Below are 23,440 nucleotides of genomic sequence, written 5' to 3'. Positions count from 1 at the left end.
TAGATACAGAGAGGGTCTGTATCACATAGAAGGCAACAGTTAGCATGCATGAGGTTTATACTCTTCTTTACTCTCTCTTTCACACACACACTCACACACATTCACACACTCTCCCACTCTCCCTCTCTCTTCAGCTTTCCTTCTCTTTCTGGTTTGTGTACAGGTGATTTTCATTTGAGTTTTTCTCTGTGGGAAGTAAGATTGTGAAAGTCTGAAAACACACACACACACACACAAGTCATCAGATGAAATGCATTAACTCAAGAAAGTATTAAAATAACAATTTAACAATTACCAGCGGACAAAACGACACCAGCAAATCCGCCGGGTAAGTAAAAAAAAGAGAAACAGTAGAAAAAAACACCCGCAAGCAAACAAAAAATACAGTTCCTGATGGACCTTTTCTGTGTGTGAGAAAGTAGAAATAAGTCTCAAAGGACAATACTAAGACCATTCAAAGAAATCACACAACAGGAAAAGATCTATGACAAATAGGTGAAATGAATGCAGAAGAACCCTATACGCTCGAGAACTGAGAGCAGTGCTGCAGAGTGCAATTCAAAGACGAATACAAACGCACACACGCCCACACTCACAAAAGCAGGAATGCAACTCACACACACAAGGTTTTTTCTCCTTCCTGTCATAAACTAATCCAATTTTGCTTTGTTATTTTGTACGGCTGGCATGTGTTGGAACGAGGTAAGTAGTCGCTAACAGAGTGTAGGTGGTGGGTAACTTAACCATTGCATGAAACAGGTCACCATACTAATAATCAATATCAATATGGCATGCTTCTAGGAACGAGTGGGTTCACCGAGTTTCACCATTGCAGGAGTGTCGATGGTGCACGGGTAATCTCCCGACATAGCCCCACTGAGTCAATCTCAAATCTAATGTTCACCTTTCTTTTAGTATGTGACGTCATTGACACATCATTGGGGAGACCATGGAGACACCCGCGGGTGGGACGTGCAGTCTGCGCTGTGCGCGCGCGTGTGTGTGTGTTTGTGTGTGTGTGTTTGTGTGTTGCGGTTAGCGAACTGTCAATCAGTATTGCATAACACACTACAGTCACCCAGTTCTGTGGGCGTTTAGCAGTCGAGCTCTGAATCAGTATAATAATAGTAGTCTGTGTGGCTGTTCCAGTGTTGTGTGTGTGTGTGTGTGTTTGGCCAGTTAGCGAATTGTCAACCAGTATTGAATGGCACTCTACACAGGGGCGGATCTGGGTTTTGAAAGGGGAATTTTTTTTTAAAAAGGAAGCAAAATTGTGCAATCTGGTGCAATCTGAGCGTGTAAAGTGCTATTTTCAGGTGATACATTTTTCTTCTTTTTGTTTTTCTTCTTTTTTTTTTTTTTTTTTTTTTTTTTGGTCCCGCTGGGGGGGGGTGCAATTGCACCCATTGCACCCCCCCCCCCAGATCCGCCCCTGCTACAGTCACCCAGTTCTGTGTGCTGTGGGCGGTAGAGCTCTGAATCAGTAGTAGTATGTATGTCTGTTTCAGTTTTGTGTGTGTGTGTGTGTGGTCAGTTACTAGCGAACTGTCTGTAGTCACCCTCTTCTGAGGGTGGTTAGCATTAGAGCTCTGATTCAGTAGTCGTCTTTATGACTGTTTCAGTGTGTGTGTGTGTGTGTGTGTGTGCGTGTGGTTGGTCACTTTTCGGCTACTTGTAATTTACAAAGAGACACGGTTCACGGTCTGTGCATGTCTAGTCTTCACTACACTAAGACTCAACAGCTGGGCACTTAAAAAGATGGAAGTCGGGCTCTCCTGTGATGGCGCAAACTCCACTGATCAGAGAAGTCAACATAATGTTCTGCTTCCAGGGGAAAAGTGGCGACTGACACATTACATGGACATGTATCACATTTTTGATTTCTTTCCGTCTTTTATTGGTTAGGTTGGTGTGGTCTTTTTAACGAAATTGCACTTTGCATGCTTGTGTTTGTGTACCCTTTCGTTTGCGTATCAAATATTTTTTATTTTTTTAAATGTCATTCTTTAATTTGTGTTGTGAGCAATTTCTCACCTGTTCAGAAATCTGTTTCTGCACGTCGATGGCGGCACTGAGGGCAATGGAGTTATGAAGGGCAATGGAGTTATGAAGGTCAATGGGTAATTCTCCAGAGCTGGGTACAATTTTGTGACATGCATTCTCAATCCTTAAAAATGATTATAATGTATATAATGGCAACTAGAATGTGTTCTCTTTACTTTTGTCTGATACTCCTGTAAGATAATGATGCAGACATTCAACGAAAACATGTACTTTTGTCTGATACTCCTGTAAGATAATGATGCAGACATTCAACGAAAACATGTACTTTTTTTATGTTAGTATTTCAATCCGTGTCACATCCTCTGGTGTCCAGGTTAAGTTAGTGATGTATGTTGAAATACTTGTAACGTGGTGTGCTAGTATTTCTAGTAATTCTTTCTCTGCAGGCCAAGGATATATTTGGAAACAGTATTTATGAATGAAATCAATTTGCATGGTTAAAAGGTTTGTTTAATCCGCAAATTTGAAAAAAATATCACTGGCGTAAGATGTTTCCACTGGTACCCAGCTCTGGAGAAGACCCAAATCTTGGTTTTATTGCCTGTCTTGAATACACAGACAATTGTTTCAGTCATATTCATTATTTACCAACATTACTCATTGTTTTCTAACTCTTTTGGTGCATTCTGTTTGAAGTGTTCTCATCACATTATTGTGTATTATGTGCCGATGATGAAGACTGCAGCCATCTGTGTTGTTAGGAACAATGGTACCAACAGCACATCATTTTTTTCCTACACATTTGCCAGTGTTTGATTTGTTTTTCCTCAATTTACATATTTGGATTCTGTAAATATTATTAATGTTGTACAGCTGATTCTATATACAATTATACATGCATTAATATTATCATTTCCTTTTCTGTTATAAGATTGCTGTAAATGTTCCGCTTTTTCTTCTCTAATTCAACCAGAAACCTATATCTATGTATATGTGTTTTTGTTGTTTATGTATACTGTCTGAAAGTCAAGATCATGGTCTGTGATAACCGAACGGAACTAAACATCCCATTAACAAAAAGTTAAAAACACGCCACACAGTATCAGTGTCACACTAAATAATTTGCTAACACAAAGTTTCATATTTTGTTGTGATTTCAGTTAACCAAAACAAGTAAATGTATCATATTTGATCTTCCTTAATAATTGTGATAGAACCTCAAACTGTAATTCCTGTTATCATCATACCTGTCATAACGTTCTTTACCTGAAACTTTTGTTAAATGGTTTTGTTCTGTGGCACCAGTAAAGGATTTTTGTCTATGGTGTTTAATTTTCTGTTAGATTTCAAGTAAAAGTTTGATCAGAAGAACTGATCTGATAAATACATTGAAAACCATACGGGATGGTAAAGAATGAAAGGCTTTGACACTAAAAACCAAAAGAAGAGCTAAACTAGCATCAGACTCGATGACTACTGAATTATGAATTATTTTAGGTTATTTTGTAGTTTCTGTTTGTGACTTACTATCCCAGGGCCAAGTTGACGACAGATCTAAATACATGAGTGCTGATGCTACACAGTGGTTTTGTTTATCAGTGTAATCAGTCTGTCCACTAATGATTTGCCAACTTAACTGATGACATGAAAACTCATCGTGAGATGAAATGGAAAGGTACAGGGAATGAATTGTTGGTGAAATTAAATTCAACGATTGTTTCGTTCCTTTTTCAGAGAGTCTGGATCGTTGGAACAAGTCTCCTTTAGTGAGGAAACAGAAGACACCTACCTCTGATATGACATCACGACACTGATTACGCCATGCAGCACCAGCGTCATCAATGTCACCTTCTAAAGACTCGGATTGACATCATATTTAAGGACATAGCTTCAGAATGCCATCTACACCGAGAGAGAGAGAGAGAGAGAGAGAGAGAGAGAGACTTGAGTGCAGCAGATGCTCTCAGCGTGTCCAGTGATTGACTTGAGTGCAGCAAATGCTCTCAGCTTGTTCAGTGATTTACTCAGGGCCGGATCTGGGGGGGGGGGGGGGGTTCCTGGGGTTCCGGACCCCCCCCCCCCCTGGCCATCCAATGTACCTCTCAGAGAGAAAAAAATGTGGACTTTGGACCCCTGCCTTCAGTTGGAACCCCCCCTCAAACGAACTTGGTCCGGCCCTGTTACTCGAGTGCAGCAGATGCTCTCAGCGTGTCCAGTGATTGACTTGAGTGCAGCAGATGCTCTCAACTTGTTCAGTGATTGACTTGAGTGCAGCAGATGCTCTCAACTTGTTCAGTGATTGACTTGAGTGCAGCAGATGCTCTCCAAAATTACCTTCGCGTGCGATCCACAGCAACTGATCCCAACCGGAACATGGTCGATCCCAACCCAAATGGTGCGGAACAGTTCCCCACTCGTGGTGACATGAGACATGGATGATAATTATGCACTGTGCCAGAAGCTTTATTTCAGAGTCGCCATTCGCCTCATCATCAACATTTTTGTTCAGTTGGGAACTAACGAGAACTCAGTTAGTCAAGACAACTTTATGTGAAAAAAAACTGCCTTCACATCTTCATGTCAGAGAGAAGAACACCATGTTCACAGTTTTGCAACGATGTGTTCTAGTATCTTTCACAGTACGATTTATTCACACGTTCAGCCTGCGGAACAATGAAATGATTACGTTCGGTAGACCAATAATTCGGGTAATGGCTATTCGTACGCATGCGTATCTCACAATTCCCGCAAACGGTGAGAAATGGAATAATGCATCGACAGGCAGGTTTGTTCATTGCTAAAGAGTCTGTAACAAAATTGGTCTGGATTACGATTCCAAAATGGTTATTACACCCTAGTATATTCGTATTTATGTTGGTTATTGCACTAAGTTAGTGATATTTGTGTCGTGAATTATGCAGCATGAATCACGTTTAAATCACATCACGATCGATATTTTTAAGATGGTTCAACAAGGATCTGAGCTGGCCTTACCCACACCTGCCAACCCTCGTGTAGCAATTTAGAACTTTTGGAATTCTCAGTGTAGCATTTTCTAAGATGTATTCCCACATCCCCATTTATGCCATCTTGCACAAGAATAGACATTTTCAATAAAGTTTCATGAGAATGCAGGAACATAAAATGCCCGTTAGAGTATCTGCAGTCCCACTTTTCATTGTAGACGATGTTTTATTACCCAATTTGTGACCGCTACACAGAGTGGGAATCAGAAACGAGTTCTAGAACTCAAAAGAAAGAGGGAACTGTTGCATGCTTGTGATTATTTATTTAAGCGTGGCAATCTTTAGCTTGGTGTACCAATTGTTCTTATAACGTAGAAATTGGCAGCTCTGCATATCGGTCAACAGAAGATGTCCTCTCATTGGAGAGACCTCACATTGCAGGTACTCCTGTACTGAATTTTAAATAAATAAAAGCTGATTATCTTCTTTGAGTTGAACAGGATTCCCACAGCAAGCCCAATGCCACAGGAACACAAAATAGCATAGCAAGGTCCTCCAAGCCCAAGGCTTTGAGTGTAATCTTACAGCGTGTACCCTCTTCCTTGCTATAGTAATCACCCTTTTCTATTTGTTCCCAAATACAGAAGATAAACTTACACGTAAGCATGGATAAACTGAACAGCTCTTCTAAAGGCAGATATTGTGATCACAACCTTATGCTTCGTACTGAATTTGTTTCGATTTGTTCATTTGTACCTTTCTTTGCATTGCATTGAATTTGGCTTGACTTGTTCATTGGCTTGACTTGTTCATTGGCTTGACTTGTTCATTGGCTTGACTTGTTCACTGGCTTGACTTGTTCATTGGCTTGACTTGTTCATTGGCTTGACTTGTTCATTGGCTTGACTTGTTCATTGGCTTGACTTGTTCATTTCCTTACCACAAACCCGTCAAGGTCAGTGGCCTTGGAAGCAGATGTTGGTAATCATGTAACTTTCACCCTAAATTTGGAAGGACAGGTATTGGGAGCCTTGTACCTAACTATCAAAATGAAGTCAGGGATAGAATTGTACCGTCTGCATTTTCAGACATGTATTCTGTGATTGCATAAACTGTGAGGTGTTCGAACACCTTAAGTTCAAGTATGTGATAAACTATTTATCCACGTTTTGGGGTTTTAATAAAGGAAGACTACAGCCACCACCTCCCTCAGTTTCAACCAAACATTTTGCGTCAGGATCACATTCAGTGATGCCATTGTCTTAATAACCAGCCCATTGTTGAAATCATATTTACGGTGGGCATGTTCCTTTAAATAAGCTGTTTTTTGTACAGTGTACTCAACAATGTGTTTATTTACGATCACTTTTTTATGCCGTTTTTGTTTTGAATTAGCTGTCTTAAGGACAGACTTGATATACACGCACAAATGAAGTTTCTATAAGTGATGCCCCCTGGTACCTCACTCAATAATCAGTTGAGGCGTCATTGTATAATGTGTGCTGTAGTAGACCCATGAAACCAAACGATGCTTTGGGACAGAAACAAAGCATCAACACTATTTCATCTGTCAGTAAGACTTAATCTATTGACCAGCCGTACCAAAAAAATCTGTACTCACAAATCGGACAAAGGTGTTTCGTAATTTCAGAATAACTTAACAGCTTCATTGCCAGGCATGGGAATTGATTTAAATAAAAATTTCCGAACACTTGTGTGTGAATTCTGTGCAATCTAGCCAATCCTGGGAGTATGTTTCAGGAATTTTACACAGCAAAAAAGGCGGACCAAATTCGTTACCTGTTTTGTATTGCCAGTAACCAACGATCATTTTTAATCTTTTAACTGAATTAAATTTATTTGAACACCTTCACACACACACATGTAAACAGCAACATCTGTTCTAATTAAACGATCACAATTGTCATCTCGATTCCCAGAAATGGTCGTATTTCAAAAGTAGATTTAGCTGTCACTGCTAGCTGACAGCGTCTGATTCGAACACGGCGGAAATGGATGCCATGAATTAGATCTGCGTTCAAAATTATGATTGCCCGCTTTGCCTTCGCCACTTGCAGGCTCCCTTTTGAACTGTGCAAGAGTAACACGCGCAGGCAGCACTACCCTACTGAACTGCGTTCAACATTACAATCGCCCGCTTTGCATTCGCCACTTGTAGGTCTTTTAAACTGTTTGCAAAAGTGACTAAAGCGGGCGGAATCTCAATGAAGGGACGGTTTTATGGAGGACATTGGTCATAAAGAAAGGACGGCTTTATGGAGGACATTGGTCATAAAGAAGGGACAGTTTTATGGAGGACATTCGTCATAAAGAAAGGACAGTTTTATGGAGGACATTGGTCATAAAGAAAGGACAGTTTTATGGAGGACATTGGTCAAAAAGAAAGGACGGCTTTATGGAGGACATTGGTCATAAAGAAGGGACGGTTTTGTGGAGGACATTGGTCATAAAGAAGGGACGGTTTTATGGAGGACATTGGTCATAAAGAAGGGACGGTTTTATGGAGGACATTGGTCATAAAGAAGGGACGGTTTTATGGAGGACATTGGTCATAAAGAAGGGACGGTTTTATGGAGGACATTGGTCATAAAGAAGGGACAGTTTTATGGAGGACATTGGTCATAAAGAAGGGACGGTTTTATGGAGGACATTGGTCATAAAGAAGGGACGGTTTTATGGAGGACATTGGTCCTACCAGGCAGATTGTCTTTTTCATCTCCCTCTCGGAAGGAGTTTTTTTCTCTCCGATTTGTGTAGCTTTTCTTGGAAAATCTTGGATCCGTGGAGCATTCTTATGCCTGATTGCTTACAACCAATTGGACCAAGCCTTTAAGCAATGTTAATAAGTACAGAATATGCTTATTCTTTGGTCTCCATAACATAGGACTCAAAATGGCAAATTGTATTCACAGCATTCGCAACTTTGTCAACGCTTGAATGAAGACCTTGTTGCATTTTGTTCTGTGATTTCAACATGAATTTACAGCAGTGATATGAAATGATTCAAGTGCAATCCTTATGTATTTTCATGTGCTGTTTTCTTACAAGTATTTGTGTAAACTAAAAGATAAATTCAAGCCATGTGAACATTTTTTGTAAATGAAGCTCACCAGACACTCCCCAATGGTCATGTGTGTGTCACTGTACCTGAGAGTGTGTGTTTGTTTGTTTATTTGTTGCTTAACGTCCAGCCGACTACGCAGAGCCATATCAGGACGAGGAAGGGGGGGATGAAGGGGGCCACTTGTCAAGCGATTCCTGTTTACAAATGCACTAACCTGTGAGTGTGACTGTCTGTGTGTGTAACAGTGTGTCTGAATGACCTGTATGCAAGTAAAAGTGCATCCATTCCTCCCACTGCACGCGCACACACCCACAGATCAAACTCCACACACAAAGGGTACACTCACAAGTTTACTATCAGTATCTTCGCACAAGATAGCATAGCAATGCAGAAGGGTGTGTGACAATTTACAGACGACGACCACGACGGCCGCCCTTCCTTCTGGTGCTGTCTGAGGGGATGGGGGTAACATCCTCTGCAACACACAATGTTACACATCGTCTTGAACAATAACGCACAATGTCACACGCATTCCTTCTTTGCCACTACTAAAGCAAACGTGTGCAAGATTGTATGTTACACGCTTTGATGCCGAAATCAAATATTTTGATCATGCATTTATTTCTGTTACCTTCACATGTATACATTCAGTCACTACCTTAAACACTTATGTTTTCAGTATTCATATCAAGTGATCACGAACGTAGAAAAATGGGTATCAAAGTGTTACATTTTGTTGTGCATTCTGAATAGTGTGCCAACAGGCCTTGGTCAGTCAACCACGTTTTATCTGTGTACTTCGGAAAAGAATAACACCAACCCCGTTCTCCTGTATATAACTGAAAGTCACATCTTCTTCATTCAATTTCTGTTTTCAAAAGCTTCGTCAACTTTCCACTTACACGACAAGCTCCCTTTACCAAGCTTCAATTAAGAACCCTGAATACGAAAGGTCAAAACAAAACCATAGGTACTACTTTCACTATCGTCGTCTGCAACGAAAACCGAAAATGGCGTACACAGGACGAAATTTCAAAGAAAAGATCGAACCTTACACCTGTGACTAGAAAAAGTTGCATAGACAGTTCCGTACGGATCTCACCACGTATCAACATACATCCGATGCTCAGGACCTACAGATAGGTAACGCTTTGGCGATTGAGGCTTCGTCTTCAGCTCTAACACGCACGCAGACAGTCAGGCAGGTCTAATCTGCACCAGCGGTGTTGGAAGGTTTTGATTTAGAAACACTCGAATGTTACTTCGACGAGATAAACGAAACAAAAGTCAAAAGCGTGCCCCAAATTCGGAAAACATTCTTTCAAAACGGAACTGTAACAAGAAGAGCAAACGCTCGATCGAGTCACTTTCGCAGTTCTGAATATTATATGAGGCATCAGATGGACAGGAAGAAATTGCTATTCACAACACAATGAGTCACGTTCACATAAAATTTGAGCCCGGTCACTTTTATAGTTTCCGAGAAAAGCCCAACGTTAAGTTGTGTGTTGCCGAACAGAAAAGGCTAGTTATCTCCCTTGTTTTTCTGATAACGTTCGTAAAAGGCTACAGATGTAAATACTTTGATGTAAAGAATAATCCTACAAAGTTTCAATCACATCCGATGAACTTTGTCAAAGACATAAAATGTCTAATTTTTCCTTTGACGCTGACCTGTGACCTTGAAAAAGGTCAAAGGTCAACGAAACCATCGTTAAAGTGTAGAGGTCATTGGAGGTCACGACTAAACAAAATATGAGCCCGATCGCTTTGATAGTTTCCGAGAAAAGTCCAACGTTAAGGTGGTGTCTACGGACGGCCGGCCGGCCGGCCGGACAGACTAACACTGACCGATTACATAGTCACTTTTTCTCAAGTGACTCAAAAACCATCAACATCACTGTGAGAAAATAAACAATACAAACACAACCAGTTCCCCTGTGGAACATTTCGGGTGGACTTTCTCACGACCTGACCTACAAAAATCCTCCGTGTTCGTTTGCGCTTTGCATTCAATCTGTGTTAGTGCGCGTGTGTGTGTGTGTTTAGCTTTCGTTGGTATGTGCTGTTTGGTTCAAAATAAGTTTATCTTTTTTCATTGAAAGATTCAGAAACGTTGGTTGATACTTTCTTGAATGCATTCAACCAGAAAAGACACGAAACGCATTGAATCTATTTTCTGCGCGCATGCGTGTGTAGGGTATGTGTAAAAGGGCAATTGTGTTTTTCAGTCTTCTGTGCCTGTTATTTCGTCCCCAAAAACTCATTTCTGTCTTTCTATGCCTATGCTGTGAGACATAATCGCTATTACGAGTTAGTTACTCGACTGCTGCTGTCTCACGACCAAGAAAACTCTCTGTCACACGACTAACTCGTAATAGCGGGTAATGTTACACATCCTCTGCAACACACAATAACGCACAATGTTACACATTGTCTTGAACAATAACACACATTGTTACACATCCTCTGCAACACACAATAACACACATGCGGCGTAACTCACAGACCAAAACTCAGGTCTGCTAAATTGCAGGTCTATCCGACGGGGAAGTCGAAGTAAAAAGACGAGTCAAGACCAATAAAGCAACAACTGCAGCTGCAATAGTTTTCAGTGACTATCTTGCCGATATTGCAGGTGACACACAATTGCACAAGTTGGGCCGCAGCAAGGTTCAAACCAATGGCAAGTGCAAGTTAGGGCTGTCACTCTCAGACCCTTCGACTCCCAAGTGCGCGGGGCAAGCGGTTTGGAGATGACAATGGACAAAATGAACTTCCTCAGTGAAGAGAATGAACCTGTTATGCCCCAAACCAATGCCCTTTCTAAACTAGTTCTACAATTTGACATTCCTGAAAGTGCAATGTAGTCCAGTGAAGCAGTATTATAAATTATAATGTAAGACCAAGGGCTGAACAACCACACAAGAAGAATGCATGGCTGCAGACACAGCCCTCGGCATATAGTTAGTGCAGCATTCATCCCTTCTCTGGAATGACCCACGGGGTTAGGGCCAGCAGTACACAAGAATGCAAACACACACGTTGCACCACTCCACACAAACAAGCACCTTTCTACTAGTTTTAGACAGACCTGGGAACCCCTGTTTTGCACTTTGAGTATTCTCAAACAAACTTGGTGTATTTTAAAAAAATTAGCGTACTCCACACAGCGTTTGCACATCCATGATTAAAACATGCCCCATGCGCGTCCGTCACACCGTTAATTAAGTTTACCTATACATTTAAAACAAATGCTTTTTTCAATTTTTACTGACAAAAACTGTACCATATTTGACCGACTACAAGCTGCGACTTAAAAAAAAAAATCGCATTGCGGCTTATAAAAAGATGCGGCTAAAACGTGACCTAAACTTGAATAGCATTCACCTAATGGAAGTCGCCGCGGATTTTCATTTCGCTCGATTAGCGATTACCAGTACTTTATTAGCTCTCTACTCAAGGCTCGGCGCTTTTCTCTTTCTTTCGCGAATCTTCGTTTGTCAACAAGTCGTCGTGACAAGCGTACAGAGAAACACCGGATGTATCAGGATCTCGTGCGCGCGAGATTTAGTTTTTTTGTGTCTCGCGATAGTTGGAGGAGCGACAGCCGCCATGTTGTGTTTTCGTCTGCTCGAAATGTGCACAAAAGTTGTAAATCATCCCAAAAAAGCTTATTCCGGGCGGGACTACATACATGTGTGTGTTGGTTACAAATTGTGTGTATGTGATACTTTTCTTGCGGCCCTATGCTCCACAGGGAGTCTACAGGTATAAGTCAAGTCAAGATACTTTTCTTCAAACTTTTTCACTTTTCTTCTTTGTTTTACTTGTTTATTCTGGGAGCTGATTTCGCCAAATACCCTACTTTGCCTGGTTGTTTTGATTCATTGACACGATCCCATTATATTTTTTTCGACGGCGGCTAATATAGTGACGTAATCATGTGCCAAAATACTGGATCGGCTTCAGGATGGGCTTGTGAAGAAAAGTAGTCTAGGAATTTTTCTCGTCGTATTTTTTTCCCACTGACCGTACTGAGCGTATTCTTGACAATCATGCGTACAAAATACGGCGAAATCGTATGGGTTCCCAGGTCTGTTTAGATAAAGCAAAGGTACATGTATTTCATATGAAGTTGACCTCAATGGCCTCATGTGGGGTTCCTACAGTTATTGTGTCCTAAATGTCAAGGATTTAAAGTCAAGCACCCTCCTACTGACAATATAACGCTGACTGGTAATCTTGTCCAGCTCACCGTCAACTGTAACTGGGAGGGACATCAAAAGGAGACTCACATTTTTTCGCTCCGCAGGCAGATTTAAATAATTGAATGTCAAACAAATTAATGAAACTGAATCACAAATTAAGAAAAAGTAATGAATTATTTTAATGTCTCGCTTTGCTTCACTGTTATGAATATTCCTTCAGCAGTCTGGGTGGACTGGGTGGCTGAGTGGGTCAGGGCGTTAGCAATTTTCTCCCCCCTTTCCTAACCTAGGTGGTGGGTTCAAGTGCTAGTCTTTCGGATGAGACGAAAAACCGAGGTCCCTTCGTGTACACTACATTGGGGTGTGCACGTTAAAGATCCCACGATTGACAAAAGGGTCTTTCCTGGCAAAATTTTATAGGCATAGATAAAAATGTTCACCAAAATACCTGTGTGACTTGGAATAATAGGCCGTGAAAAGTAGGATATGCGCCGAAATGGCTGCGATCTGCTGGCCGATGTGAATGCGTGATGTATTGTGTTAAAAAATGTCCATCTCACACGGCATAAATAAATCCCTGCGCCTTGAATATGTGCGCGATATAAATTGCATAAAAAAAAATTCCCTGCGCTTAGAACTGTACCCACGGAATACGCGCGATATAAGCCTCATATTGATTGATTGATCAGTCAGGGTCGGTCAGCAATTCTAAGGGTTTTTGAGCGACTTTGAATTAAACAGTGGCAATTTCTCAGGGACTTTCACCGACTTGAAATTGAGGATGTGTGATGTGAGTGTTGCTTGGACCCCTCGACCTCATTTACATGACACACAAACGTGTGGAGATACGGTATTACACGGGCTGTGACAAATACAACAGCAAAAACATAAAAAGTTCACTGAAAGTTTTTCTACCTGCATTTCAACAATGGCAGAATGAGACACTCAGATTACCAATCTTCATCCAGCCTGAGCTGTCAAAAACTCTAGCCTAGTATGCAGTCATCATAGTGTCAACCATCCGTGAACCATATCATTTCATTACTTTATCATTCCACTACTGTACAATTTGGGTCGCTTGCTCCAAATGGAATACTAGCAGCAACACGTTCCCAGGTGTGTGTTTAAGGAATAATCAGCCACCTGAACTTCTAGCAGAATTACATTTTTCTGTGCCTTTGCTATGACACAGGGGTTGGACATGGACACCACCTTTTAGTAATAACATGAAGCTGACCCGTGTCAGTCCCTGCCTAGTTTCAAACCCTTGACACAAGGATCACAAGTCTCTACCAACTGAGCTACCAGGCCGCCCCACCCTATGTAAATCGTCAACATCAACAACTACATCACAAAACCTCGCTCGACATGTATATCTTTTCTACCTGTAACCTGTACGTTTTTAATGAGACACTCAGATCAACATCTTCATACAGCCTGAGCCGTCAGAAATCCGCCTAGTATGCAGTCATCATAGTGTCAAACCATGCCTGAACCATTTCATTTCACAAGGGGCCGGCTGGGAAATATATACCATCTCTAAGTACTAGTATTAGTAATCACATAAACCTGACCCGTGTCTGCCTGGATTCTAACCAGAGTATTACCAGTCCAGTGCTCTACCAACTGAACACCCCACCCAACGTGCATTGTCAACAACTACAACAGCAAAATCATAAAAAGAAAAGTTCACTGAAACTTAGGTTTTTCTGCCTGCATTTCAACAATGACTAAATGAGACACTCAGATTACCAATCTTCATCCAGCCTGAGCTGTCAAAAACTCTAGCCTAGTATGCAGTCATCATAGTGTCAACCATCCGTGAACCATATCATTTCATTACTTTATCATTCCACTACTGTACAATTTGGGTCGCTTGCTCCAAATGGAATACTAGCAGCAACACGTTCCCAGGTGTGTGTTTAAGGAATAATCAGCCACCTGAACTTCTAGCAGAATTACATTTTTCTGTGCCTTTGCTATGACACAGGGGTTGGACATGGACACCACCTTTTAGTAATAACATGAAGCTGACCCGTGTCAGTCCCTGCCTAGTTTCAAACCCTTGACACAAGGATCACAAGTCTCTACCAACTGAGCTACCAGGCCACCCCACCCTATGTAAATCGTCAACATCAACAACTACATCACAAAACTTCGCTCGACATGTATATCTTTTCTACCTGAAATCGTACGTTTTTAATGAGACACTCAGATCAACATCTTCATACAGCCTGAGCTGTCAGAAATCCGCCTAGTATGTAGTCATCATTGTGTTAAACCATGCCTGAACCATTTCATTTCACAGGGGCTGGGAAATATATACCATCTCTAAGTACTAGTAATCACATAAACCTGACCCGTGTCTGTCTCTGTCTGGATTGGAACCAGAGTATTACAAGTCCAGTGCTCAACCAACTGAACACCCCACCCAACGTGAATTGTCAACAACTACAACAGCAAAAACATAAACATGTAACTTGAACTGTATACCGGTAGTTTTTCTGCCTGCATTTCAACAATGGCTGAATGAGACACTCAGATTACCAATCTTCATCCAGCCTGAGCTGTCAAAAACTCTAGCCTAGTATGCAGTCATCATAGTGTCAACCATCCGTGAACCATATCATTTCATTACTTTATCATTCCACTACTGTACAATTTGGGTCACTTGCTCCAAATGGAATACTAGCAGCGACAAGTCGGGCTTCCCAGGTGTGTGTTTGTTAACTGGCATAATCCGCCACCTCAACTTCTGGCAGAATTACTTTTTTATGTGCCTTTGCAATGACACAGGAGTTGGACATGGACACCCCCTTTTAGTAATAACATGAAGCTGACCCGTGTCCGTCCCTGCCTAGATTCGAACAACAATGCTCCTTAACAACCAAAAGTACGTCTTCATTATTCATTAGAAAAATAATTTTGGGGAAATTCCAATCCTAACAATACAAACAAGTCGCGTAAGGCGAAATTACTACATTTAGTCAAGCTGTCGAACTCACGGAATGAAACTGAACGCACTGTATTTTTTTCACCAAGACAGTACAGCTTCGTCAATCCCCGCGAGAAGGAAATCGCTCACCTCCCACGTGCAAAACGCAGTGATATGCACACGCCAGAATAGCGCGGTAGCGTATTGTGCTAAACAGGAAAGCGCGCTTTTCTGTATTCGTGTTAACTTTCTGAGCTTGTTTTGAATACAACCTATCATATCTATATGTTTTTGGAATCAGGAAACGATAAAGAATAAGATGAAATCATTTTTGGATCGATTTCTTAAATTTTAATCGTAAGACTAAGTAATCTATTTTCGTTAATTGTGATCACATTTTAAGAGTAAACATGACATATGTATATATTTTTAGATTCAGAGTGTCATGAACAATACGATGCAATCAATTTTAAATCTGTTCGCGAAAAATCGATTTTAATGACAACTTTAATGAGCAAACTCAATTAATTTGTAAGCCTCCAAGCTGAAATGCAATACCAAAGTCCGGGCGTCGTCGAAGATTACTTGACCAAAATTTCAACCAATTTGGTTTAAAAATGAGAGCGTGACAGTGCCGCCTCAACTTTCACGAAAAGCCGGATATGACGTCATCAAAGACATTTATCAAACAAGAAGAGCAAACGCTCGATCGAGTCACTTTCGCAGTTCTGAATATTATATGAGGCATCAGATGGACAGGAAGAAATTGCTATTCACAACACAATGAGTCACGTTCACATAAAATTTGAGCCCGGTCACTTTTATAGTTTCCGAGAAAAGCCCAACGTTAAGTTGTGTGTTGCCGAACAGAAAAGGCTAGTTATCTCCCTTGTTTTTCTGATAACGTTCGTAAAAGGCTACAGATGTAAATACTTTGATGTAAAGAATAATCCTACAAAGTTTCAATCACATCCGATGAACTTTGTCAAAGATATAAAATGTCTAATTTTTCCTTTGACGCTGACCTGTGACCTTGAAAAAGGTCAAAGGTCAACGAAACCATCGTTAAAGTGTAGAGGTCATTGGAGGTCACGACTAAACAAAATATGAGCCCGATCGCTTTGATAGTTTCCGAGAAAAGTCCAACGTTAAGGTGGTGTCTACGGACGGCCGGCCGGCCGGCCGGCCGGACAGACTAACACTGACCGATTACCTAGTCACTTTTTCTCAAGTGACTCAAAAAATGGAAAAAAAAACGTCTGGGGATTTCATACCCAGGAACTCTCATGTCAAATTTCATAAAGATCGGTCCAGTAGTTTAGTCTGAATCGCTCTACACACACACACATACACCACACCCTCGTCTCAATTCCCCCCTCTACGTTAAAAAATTTCAATGTTCTGAACAGCAGAATGTATTATAGTAAATCAACTGTAAGACCAAGGGCTGAACAACCACACAAGAAGAGTGCATGGCTGCAGACACAGCCCTTGGTATAGTTAGTGTAGCATTCATCCCTTCTCTGGAATGACCCACGGGGTTAGGGCCAGCAGTACACAAGAATGCAAACACACACACGATACAACTCCACACAAACACACACACGATACAACTCCACACAAACACACACACGATACAACTCCACACAAACACACACACGATACAGCTCCACACAAACACACACACGATACAACTCCACACAAACAAGCCCCCTTCCAGTTCCTGACAAAGCAAGGTATTTCATATATTCCTACCATGGTTACTTCAGGCATGGGAATGGCTGAATAAAAAGTCAGCTGAAAACAGGAGAGGGACCCAAAAACAGGGGGGTCCTCCCCCGGAATTTTTTTTTTAAAGATCAAAATCTACACAATCTGAGGGGTATTTGGGACAAAGTTTAGCATTTAATTTCACATAAATATGCAGGTGTTTTAGCTGCAACTTGAAGTTTTAACAATTCTGAACTAAGGATTGTGCATACTTTGACTTTCTTGCAAACAATCACTGACTGCTCTCACTCTCAATCATACTTGTCAAACCCACGAGGAAACATGTGATAGGATCCAGCTCATCTTAGTTTAACTTTCTCTTATTCCAGGTATTGAATCAAAGGGAATGAATAATACAATGATAAAAAAATAAAAAACACTTTTCGTTGGTTGATGCTCGCTGAGTGCAATGAAACCACGATTGCTGTACACAATTTCTCGTGGTGTGGTTAGTTAGTTAGAAGTAACCAACCGTTCATAATCACCTTATTGTGATATTGAAACGTGACTGTCACAAAGGGTGCATCTTGCTTGACCGGGCATGTCGACTTTTCGTATGTGTTCACCGATCCGCTCTTGCTTGTCACCACCTTTAACCTCTTTGGAAACCCAATCCCGTTTCCACTGGTTAACCACACCTTTTTCGTCATAATCCTGGCCGCGTCGAACAATATTCGATACCGAAGACATGAAGTTTTCTTTCAAATCGAACACAAGAGACGCGTCTTTGTCTCGGACAAGTAAACCACATGCAGCGGATGTTGCGCGAACGTCTGTTTCATACCACGTGGGACAGCCAAGACTACAAAAGCTGAAGTCAACCATCAGTTCCGGATAGTGGTTTGTGCCATTTGAAGACACCCGACCGTTTGAGAATAAAAACCTCATATATACGATTTTTGAGGGAATTTTTCCCCCCCGCTAAATTTCCCCCCACCCGCTGAAACTCCTCACAAAAACCGCTGAAATTAGCGGATCCGTGGACCATTCCCATGCCTGTTACTTAAATGGCCTCATGGAAACTTGTCATTCCAAATCACCCCACTTTTTAACTTCACCCAAACCATTTCACTCCACTTTGGCACTCACTCATCTGCATTAAAACATGCCAAAAGCACCCCCTTGTCTTTTGTCAACAAAAAAGTTTCACTTTAAATTTGAACATCTTCAGATCAGTTAAAAGAAACCTTGGGAAGCATTTGCTACAGAAACGGGAAAAAAAGACATTCCTCCGCCTCGCATGGTGAACCCTACCATTTCAAAGTATTTTGTACGCTTCTCTAAAATACGGCGAGGGAAAGGCCCTGGGAACCCCCAAAACAAGCTCTTAACATTGCCTTCATCTGACATCTTCAAGTCGTTATGCTTGTAGCCTTGCCTTGTGTTGTCCAAAGCATGATCCGGTGAAGGTTAACAGTACAATGTATTGTAGTAAATCAGGAATGAAATGTAAGACCAAGGGCTGAACAACCACACAAGAAGAGTGCATGGCTGCAGACACAGCCCTCAGCATAGTTAGTGTAGCATTCATCCCTTCTCTGGAATGACCCACGAGGTTAGGGCCAGCAGTACACAAGAATGCAAACACACACGATACAGCTCCACACAAACAATCACCTTTTCCAGTCTTAGATAATTATAAAGCAAAGTATTCCATAAAGTCCTGCCAAGTTTCCCTCAATGGCCTCATGGAAACCCGTCATTCTGAATCGCCCCACTTTACAACCCGTCATTCTGAATCGCCCCACTTCACAACTTCATTCGACTTTGGCACTCACTCATCTGCATAAGCATACATGCCAAAAGCACTCCCAAGTTGATTTGTCTTTGTCAACATAAAAGTTAAATCTTTTAAATTTGAACATTTTACAGGCCTGAAAGTGGTGAGTATTTTACTCGCCATGGCGAGTAGAAACATGTAAATGGCGAGTAGAAATGTTAATCCACTCGCCACTTGTAAAGACTAAAATTTGCTCTCTGGCTAGTAAATTATGAGAAGTACTACCCAAAAGCTAGTGCCCCATTTTGTGTACTTTCAGCCCCGTTTTAGAATCAGTGCAAAAAAAATTCGGAAGCATTTGCTACAGAAAATTGTGACCAGGCCTGGGAACCCATACCATTTCACAGCATTGTGTATGCTTCTCTAAAATACTGTGAGGGAACCCCCAAAACAAGAACCCTAAAGATCTGACATCTTTCCGTTGTTTATGCTTGTTGCCTTGCCTCGTGTAGTCCAAAGCATGATCCGGTGAAGGTTAACAGTACTATGTATCATAGTAAATCAGGAATGAAATGTAAGACCAAGGCCTGAACAGCCACACAAGAGTGCATGGCTGCAGACACAGCCCTTGGTATAGTTAGTGTAGCATTCATCCCTTCTCTGGAATGACCCACGGGGTTAGGGCCAGCAGTACACAAGAATGCAAACACACACAGCACTCAACTAGTACACTCACTAGTTATACAACAAAATGTGTTCTAATGGCAGAAATCTTGCACTTTGTGTCTGCAAGTGGGACTGCAACAGTGCAAGCCAAGAATCTGGACCGAGTAATACTAGCACCATCAGCTAAAATGGTCTAGTTTGCTAGTGCTCACTTGAACACACTACCCACAACACAAAAAGCAAAAAGTGCTCAGAGGTTAGTGCTGAAGTGCCTATGGCTCAAGGTTGGAAACCTGGTAAGGGTAGGAAGGACATGTATCAGTTTGAGTTGACCTGAAAATTAAAATACCTTGAATACAAGAATCAAGTTATTCAAGCCCCTTTGCAAAAATAAATAAATACAAGAGATTTGACATGGTACACAGAGAGGGCACACACAACAGGAAGCAGACAAGGAACTCACCGATGCGTCCGATTTTCATGCCAGAGCGGGCGAGAGCTCTGAGGGCTGACTGCGCGCCAGGTCCAGGGGTCTTGGTTCTGAAACACGACCACCGCCACTACTGAGTCATGGCACACAACTACACCACAGATCATTCCACAGTTATTAAATAATTAAATAAGATGACGGAGTAGGAAAAAACAAAAGGGGAGATATATGGTCCCTTAGATTTAACCAATGAAGGTTAACGACCCCCCCCCCCCAACACAAATGATTTTACATAGCCAAAACACACAGGTACTACCAGGACACAGTGAGAAGGTTGCATGTTCAAACCCCGGTCGCGCTTGATGAGTTAAGGCTGGAGATTCTTTCGATCTCTAAGGTCAAACTATGTACAGACAGGCATGGGAATTGAAAAAAGTTAAAAAGGCTGAACATTTGTAAGTAATATCAAAGTCAACGGCGCTTTGCGCCTAGCCTTACTAGGGGAGTCCGGGGGCATGCTCCCCCGGAAATTTGTTTCTCCAAAGAACCCAAATAGTGCAATTTGGTGTCATCTGAGCTCCAAGTTTGCCATTTAAAACAGTTTTCAGAACCATTTTTGCCTCCCCTATTTATTTTTTCGGCGGAACAAAAAAACATTTCGGCGGAAATTTGCCTTTTGGCGGACAATTCCCATGCATAACAGACTTGCTAGTGCTAAAGCATGTGGTACGGCTACCTCGCAAGAGCTGCAAGGCCGATGTCCAAAGTTCTCGCGGATTTGGAAGCATAACAAAGAGCAAGTCTTACGAGAGCTGCTCAGATACCGAAAAGGTCTATTTACCTGTTGCCTCCTGTGGCCCTGAGCTTGATGTGCAGGGCGGTGATGCCCAGCACCTTGCAGCGCTCAGCAACATCCTGAGCGGCCAACATAGCTGCGTACGGAGACGCCTCATCACGATCGGCCTTCACCTTCATACCTCCCGTCACACGCACAATGGTCTCCCTGAACAGAAATAGTCATAAGTTCAGAAAATGCGAGTCTGAGGTAGAGATAACAGGGTTACCAGGTGAAAGGTAGGGAGAGGGGCCCCTGAGCAGGGATGTACCCTAACTTTTTTTGCTACCGGCCAGGGGGGCCGGTAAGTCAAAAATTGAACCGGCCCCCCAAAATCCCAACCGGCCCCCAACCTGCCGGGATTTCTTACAACCGCCCCAGCGGCTCGTCGCGTGCTAACCACATACACAAAAGACGTACATTCATACTTATAATGCATACATGTGGATTTGCACTACTAATAACTACCACAAACACACACAAAACTTGATGACTAAAGTGCTATGTTTTAATATAATGATAATTAACCTTGTTTTTATAAAGAATTTAAAATAAAAGCCGCCACAAAGAAACAAGAAATCAAAACCACATTCACACCCTGTCACACACTAAACCTCACTAAAAGTTACCCCCTTTATGTACCCCCTACCACACAATTTACAAAGTAATTTACTATGGAACTCTACTTACCACATAAACACACACTACAAAAGAGTAAATCAGCATTTTTTTTTAATTTAAATTATGTTTTTTGTTGTGTAAAACCAAGTATAAAAAGCTGACTACAAAAAAAAAATTCTAAGTTGCTTTCTTGTTTTGTTTCTTTTTCTTTATGTCTGTGTTATTAATATTACTGTTAGATCAAGCAGAAGTATAAAAGTTGCATACCAGCCAAATTTACCACAGCTTAAGTCATAAATAATCAAAAGCATTATATTTCATTTCTATTTCCTAATGAAAACAAACAGATGTTCAGATTTCCTGATCCTAGAATTGTTCACAGGTGATCTTTATGCTTTTGATTCAGCAGAGTTGCATCCCTTGTCCTATTGTTGAAGGTCTGTCTTTTCTTCTTTATCACATATAGTGGATCGACTTCCTTAGTTGAAGGGAAATAATTGACAGCAGTAGTACTGTCACTACTTGTACTAAGTTGGTCAGCAAAGCTGGTGTTAACATATTTTGGAAAATGGTCTCAATGAGTATCCCTGCAGTCAATGACATAATTATACATTTCCCAGAAACTGGATCAGTGGTACATAGCAGGCACATCAAAGGAAAAATACAGAGGGCTAGGGGGAATATGTTTGCTCTGGATGGGCGGTCAGATCAAAGGCAGATGCATTGTAAAAGCTGGTTGGCCTTGAGACCTGGGTCAATGACCGGTACTTGCAATCTGAACACAGCTGCCTGTCGAGACACTGACCTTCTTACTCGGGGTCAATGACCGAGTTTTTATCTGAGAGGAAACTGTTTTACAACATGTGAAAGTCTCTGAAGGATTGGTGAGCGCAGGATAAGATATAAGAGAGGGGGTGAAGTGAATAGCGCAAAGAGGGGGGACGAAGGAGGGTTTAACTATTTTGACTGCTGATGCAATCGCCAGCGGCTCGTGGCACTGGAGGGGTGATGACACGGTCAAGTGAGGCAGAGGGGGGTAGCTGTCTAGCCAATGTGTCTGGCCTTGATTGGTGGTAGTCCTGAGTCCTTCTGAAAGTGGGGGAAGGGGGGGGGGGATGAGTGGGCAGTAGAGAAGTGACAGATTTTGAGATCGCGTTGCCTAACAACTTTGTGCTTCAGCGAAATTTGAACTCGCCAGGCGGGCGGTTTTAGAGGAATTTCGAACCCGCCCCACGCGATTTGAAGTCGCCGGGGGCGAGCGCCAAAACTCACCCCTGCTGAGTGAGAAATTTCTACTGTTTAGACATAGGTCAAAAGTGTGCCTGCATTTCAGTTCGTGTTTTTTAATTTATTTTATAATCATCTGCAGCTTGGGTGAGTTGTCTTTGTCATAGAGAGCACTCCACCGCTCTTGGTAATTTGATGGGTAATGTTAAACTTTAGCTTTGTAAATTCATAGCTCACATTTTAGAGGCATTTAACTTTTAGGCCTCCAATTTTGCAGAACCTACCAGAACCACAGCACCAGTACCATTTGACAAATGGAACTTTGAAGCTGTACTTTTTATCTTCTATAGTACTAGTAACACTGCTAAGTATGAATTAGTCTTAATTTATGCACAAAATCTGGATTCTCGCGCAGCAAAAAAGCCGTAGTTCATCACTTACTTGCCAGACAGATCTGTGATATGGACGAATGTGTCGTTGAAACTGGCATAGATGTGTGCAACACCAAACACATTCTCTCCTTCCTTGGCCTGTGGGCCGAGGACAACCTGCTCCTGTTGAACGGTCTTTCCCTTGCGAGGTGCCATCTAGAACAAGAAAACATAGGACAAAGTGTTAGCGTAAATTATTGTGTCAAAAGAGAAACCAAATAACCCCCAAACGGGCCAAACACTACACATGATCTGTCTAGTAAACTCACTTCAGAAGGCTCAAGTTAAGATTGCAAACGGGAGATCATCAAAAATATGGGCGACATAGTTAACAATGAACCTTTCGGTATCTAGAATTGCATCTAGAACTTATTTTTGTGGTACAGATGATGCCTAAATGACAGATAAAAATTTGTCTCAACGTAAACAATCCATACCGTAACAGCAATGGAAAGCGGAAAAGGAATTTTCACGCAAACTCTCGCACAAACTTACTTCCGGTAACCGGACTTTGCCGACTGCTTACGGACACTCCCGAA

At 41.7% G+C, this 23,440-nt stretch overlaps 2 protein-coding genes across 4 annotated transcripts in view; one reads left to right on the top strand and one right to left on the bottom strand.

The window, feature by feature from the left end:
- Positions 1–4,039, top strand: part of LOC138958060 (PH and SEC7 domain-containing protein 1-like) — a 53,631-nt gene extending 49,592 nt beyond the window's left edge. For all 3 annotated transcript variants that reach the window (XM_070329118.1, XM_070329116.1, XM_070329115.1), the window contains one exon: positions 3,739–4,039. In XM_070329118.1, coding sequence (XP_070185219.1) covers positions 3,739–3,799 — 61 coding nt within the window. In that variant the 3' untranslated portion in view covers positions 3,800–4,039. The remainder of the gene's footprint in view (positions 1–3,738) is intronic.
- Positions 4,040–8,392: 4,353 nt separating this feature from the next.
- LOC138958059 (small ribosomal subunit protein uS11) lies at positions 8,393–23,411 on the bottom strand. The gene is made up of 5 exons (XM_070329113.1): positions 23,339–23,411; positions 22,912–23,057; positions 20,629–20,790; positions 19,821–19,897; positions 8,393–8,530 (listed from the first exon to the last, which is right to left on the bottom strand). The coding sequence occupies exons 2-5, from the start codon at positions 23,055–23,057 to the stop codon at positions 8,463–8,465; spliced, it is 453 nt and encodes a 150-aa protein (XP_070185214.1). The 5' UTR covers positions 23,339–23,411; the 3' UTR covers positions 8,393–8,462.
- Between the last annotated feature and the right edge of the window lie 29 nt (positions 23,412–23,440).

Source organism: Littorina saxatilis, linkage group LG2, assembly GCF_037325665.1.
Source record: "Littorina saxatilis isolate snail1 linkage group LG2, US_GU_Lsax_2.0, whole genome shotgun sequence".
In the NCBI taxonomy this organism is placed as follows: domain Eukaryota; kingdom Metazoa; phylum Mollusca; class Gastropoda; order Littorinimorpha; family Littorinidae; genus Littorina; species Littorina saxatilis.
The sequence above is the reverse complement of the archived record's forward strand: the minus strand, read 5'-3'. Positions and strand labels throughout refer to the sequence as shown.

What these genes read in the sequence shown, in the direction of transcription:
- LOC138958059 (XM_070329113.1), bottom strand. Translation starts at nt 23,057, where the DNA reads ATGGCACCTCGCAAGGGAAAGACCGTTCAACAGGAGCAGGTTGTCCTC. An exon ending in ATCACAGATCTGTCTGGCAA is followed by an intron (nt 20,791 to 22,911) that starts GTAAGTGATGAA and finishes ATTTCTGTTCAG; the next exon opens with GGAGACCATTGTGCGTGTGA. An exon ending in CATGAAAATCGGACGCATCG is followed by an intron (nt 8,531 to 19,820) that starts GTGAGTTCCTTG and finishes TGTGTGTTGCAG; the next exon opens with AGGATGTTACCCCCATCCCC.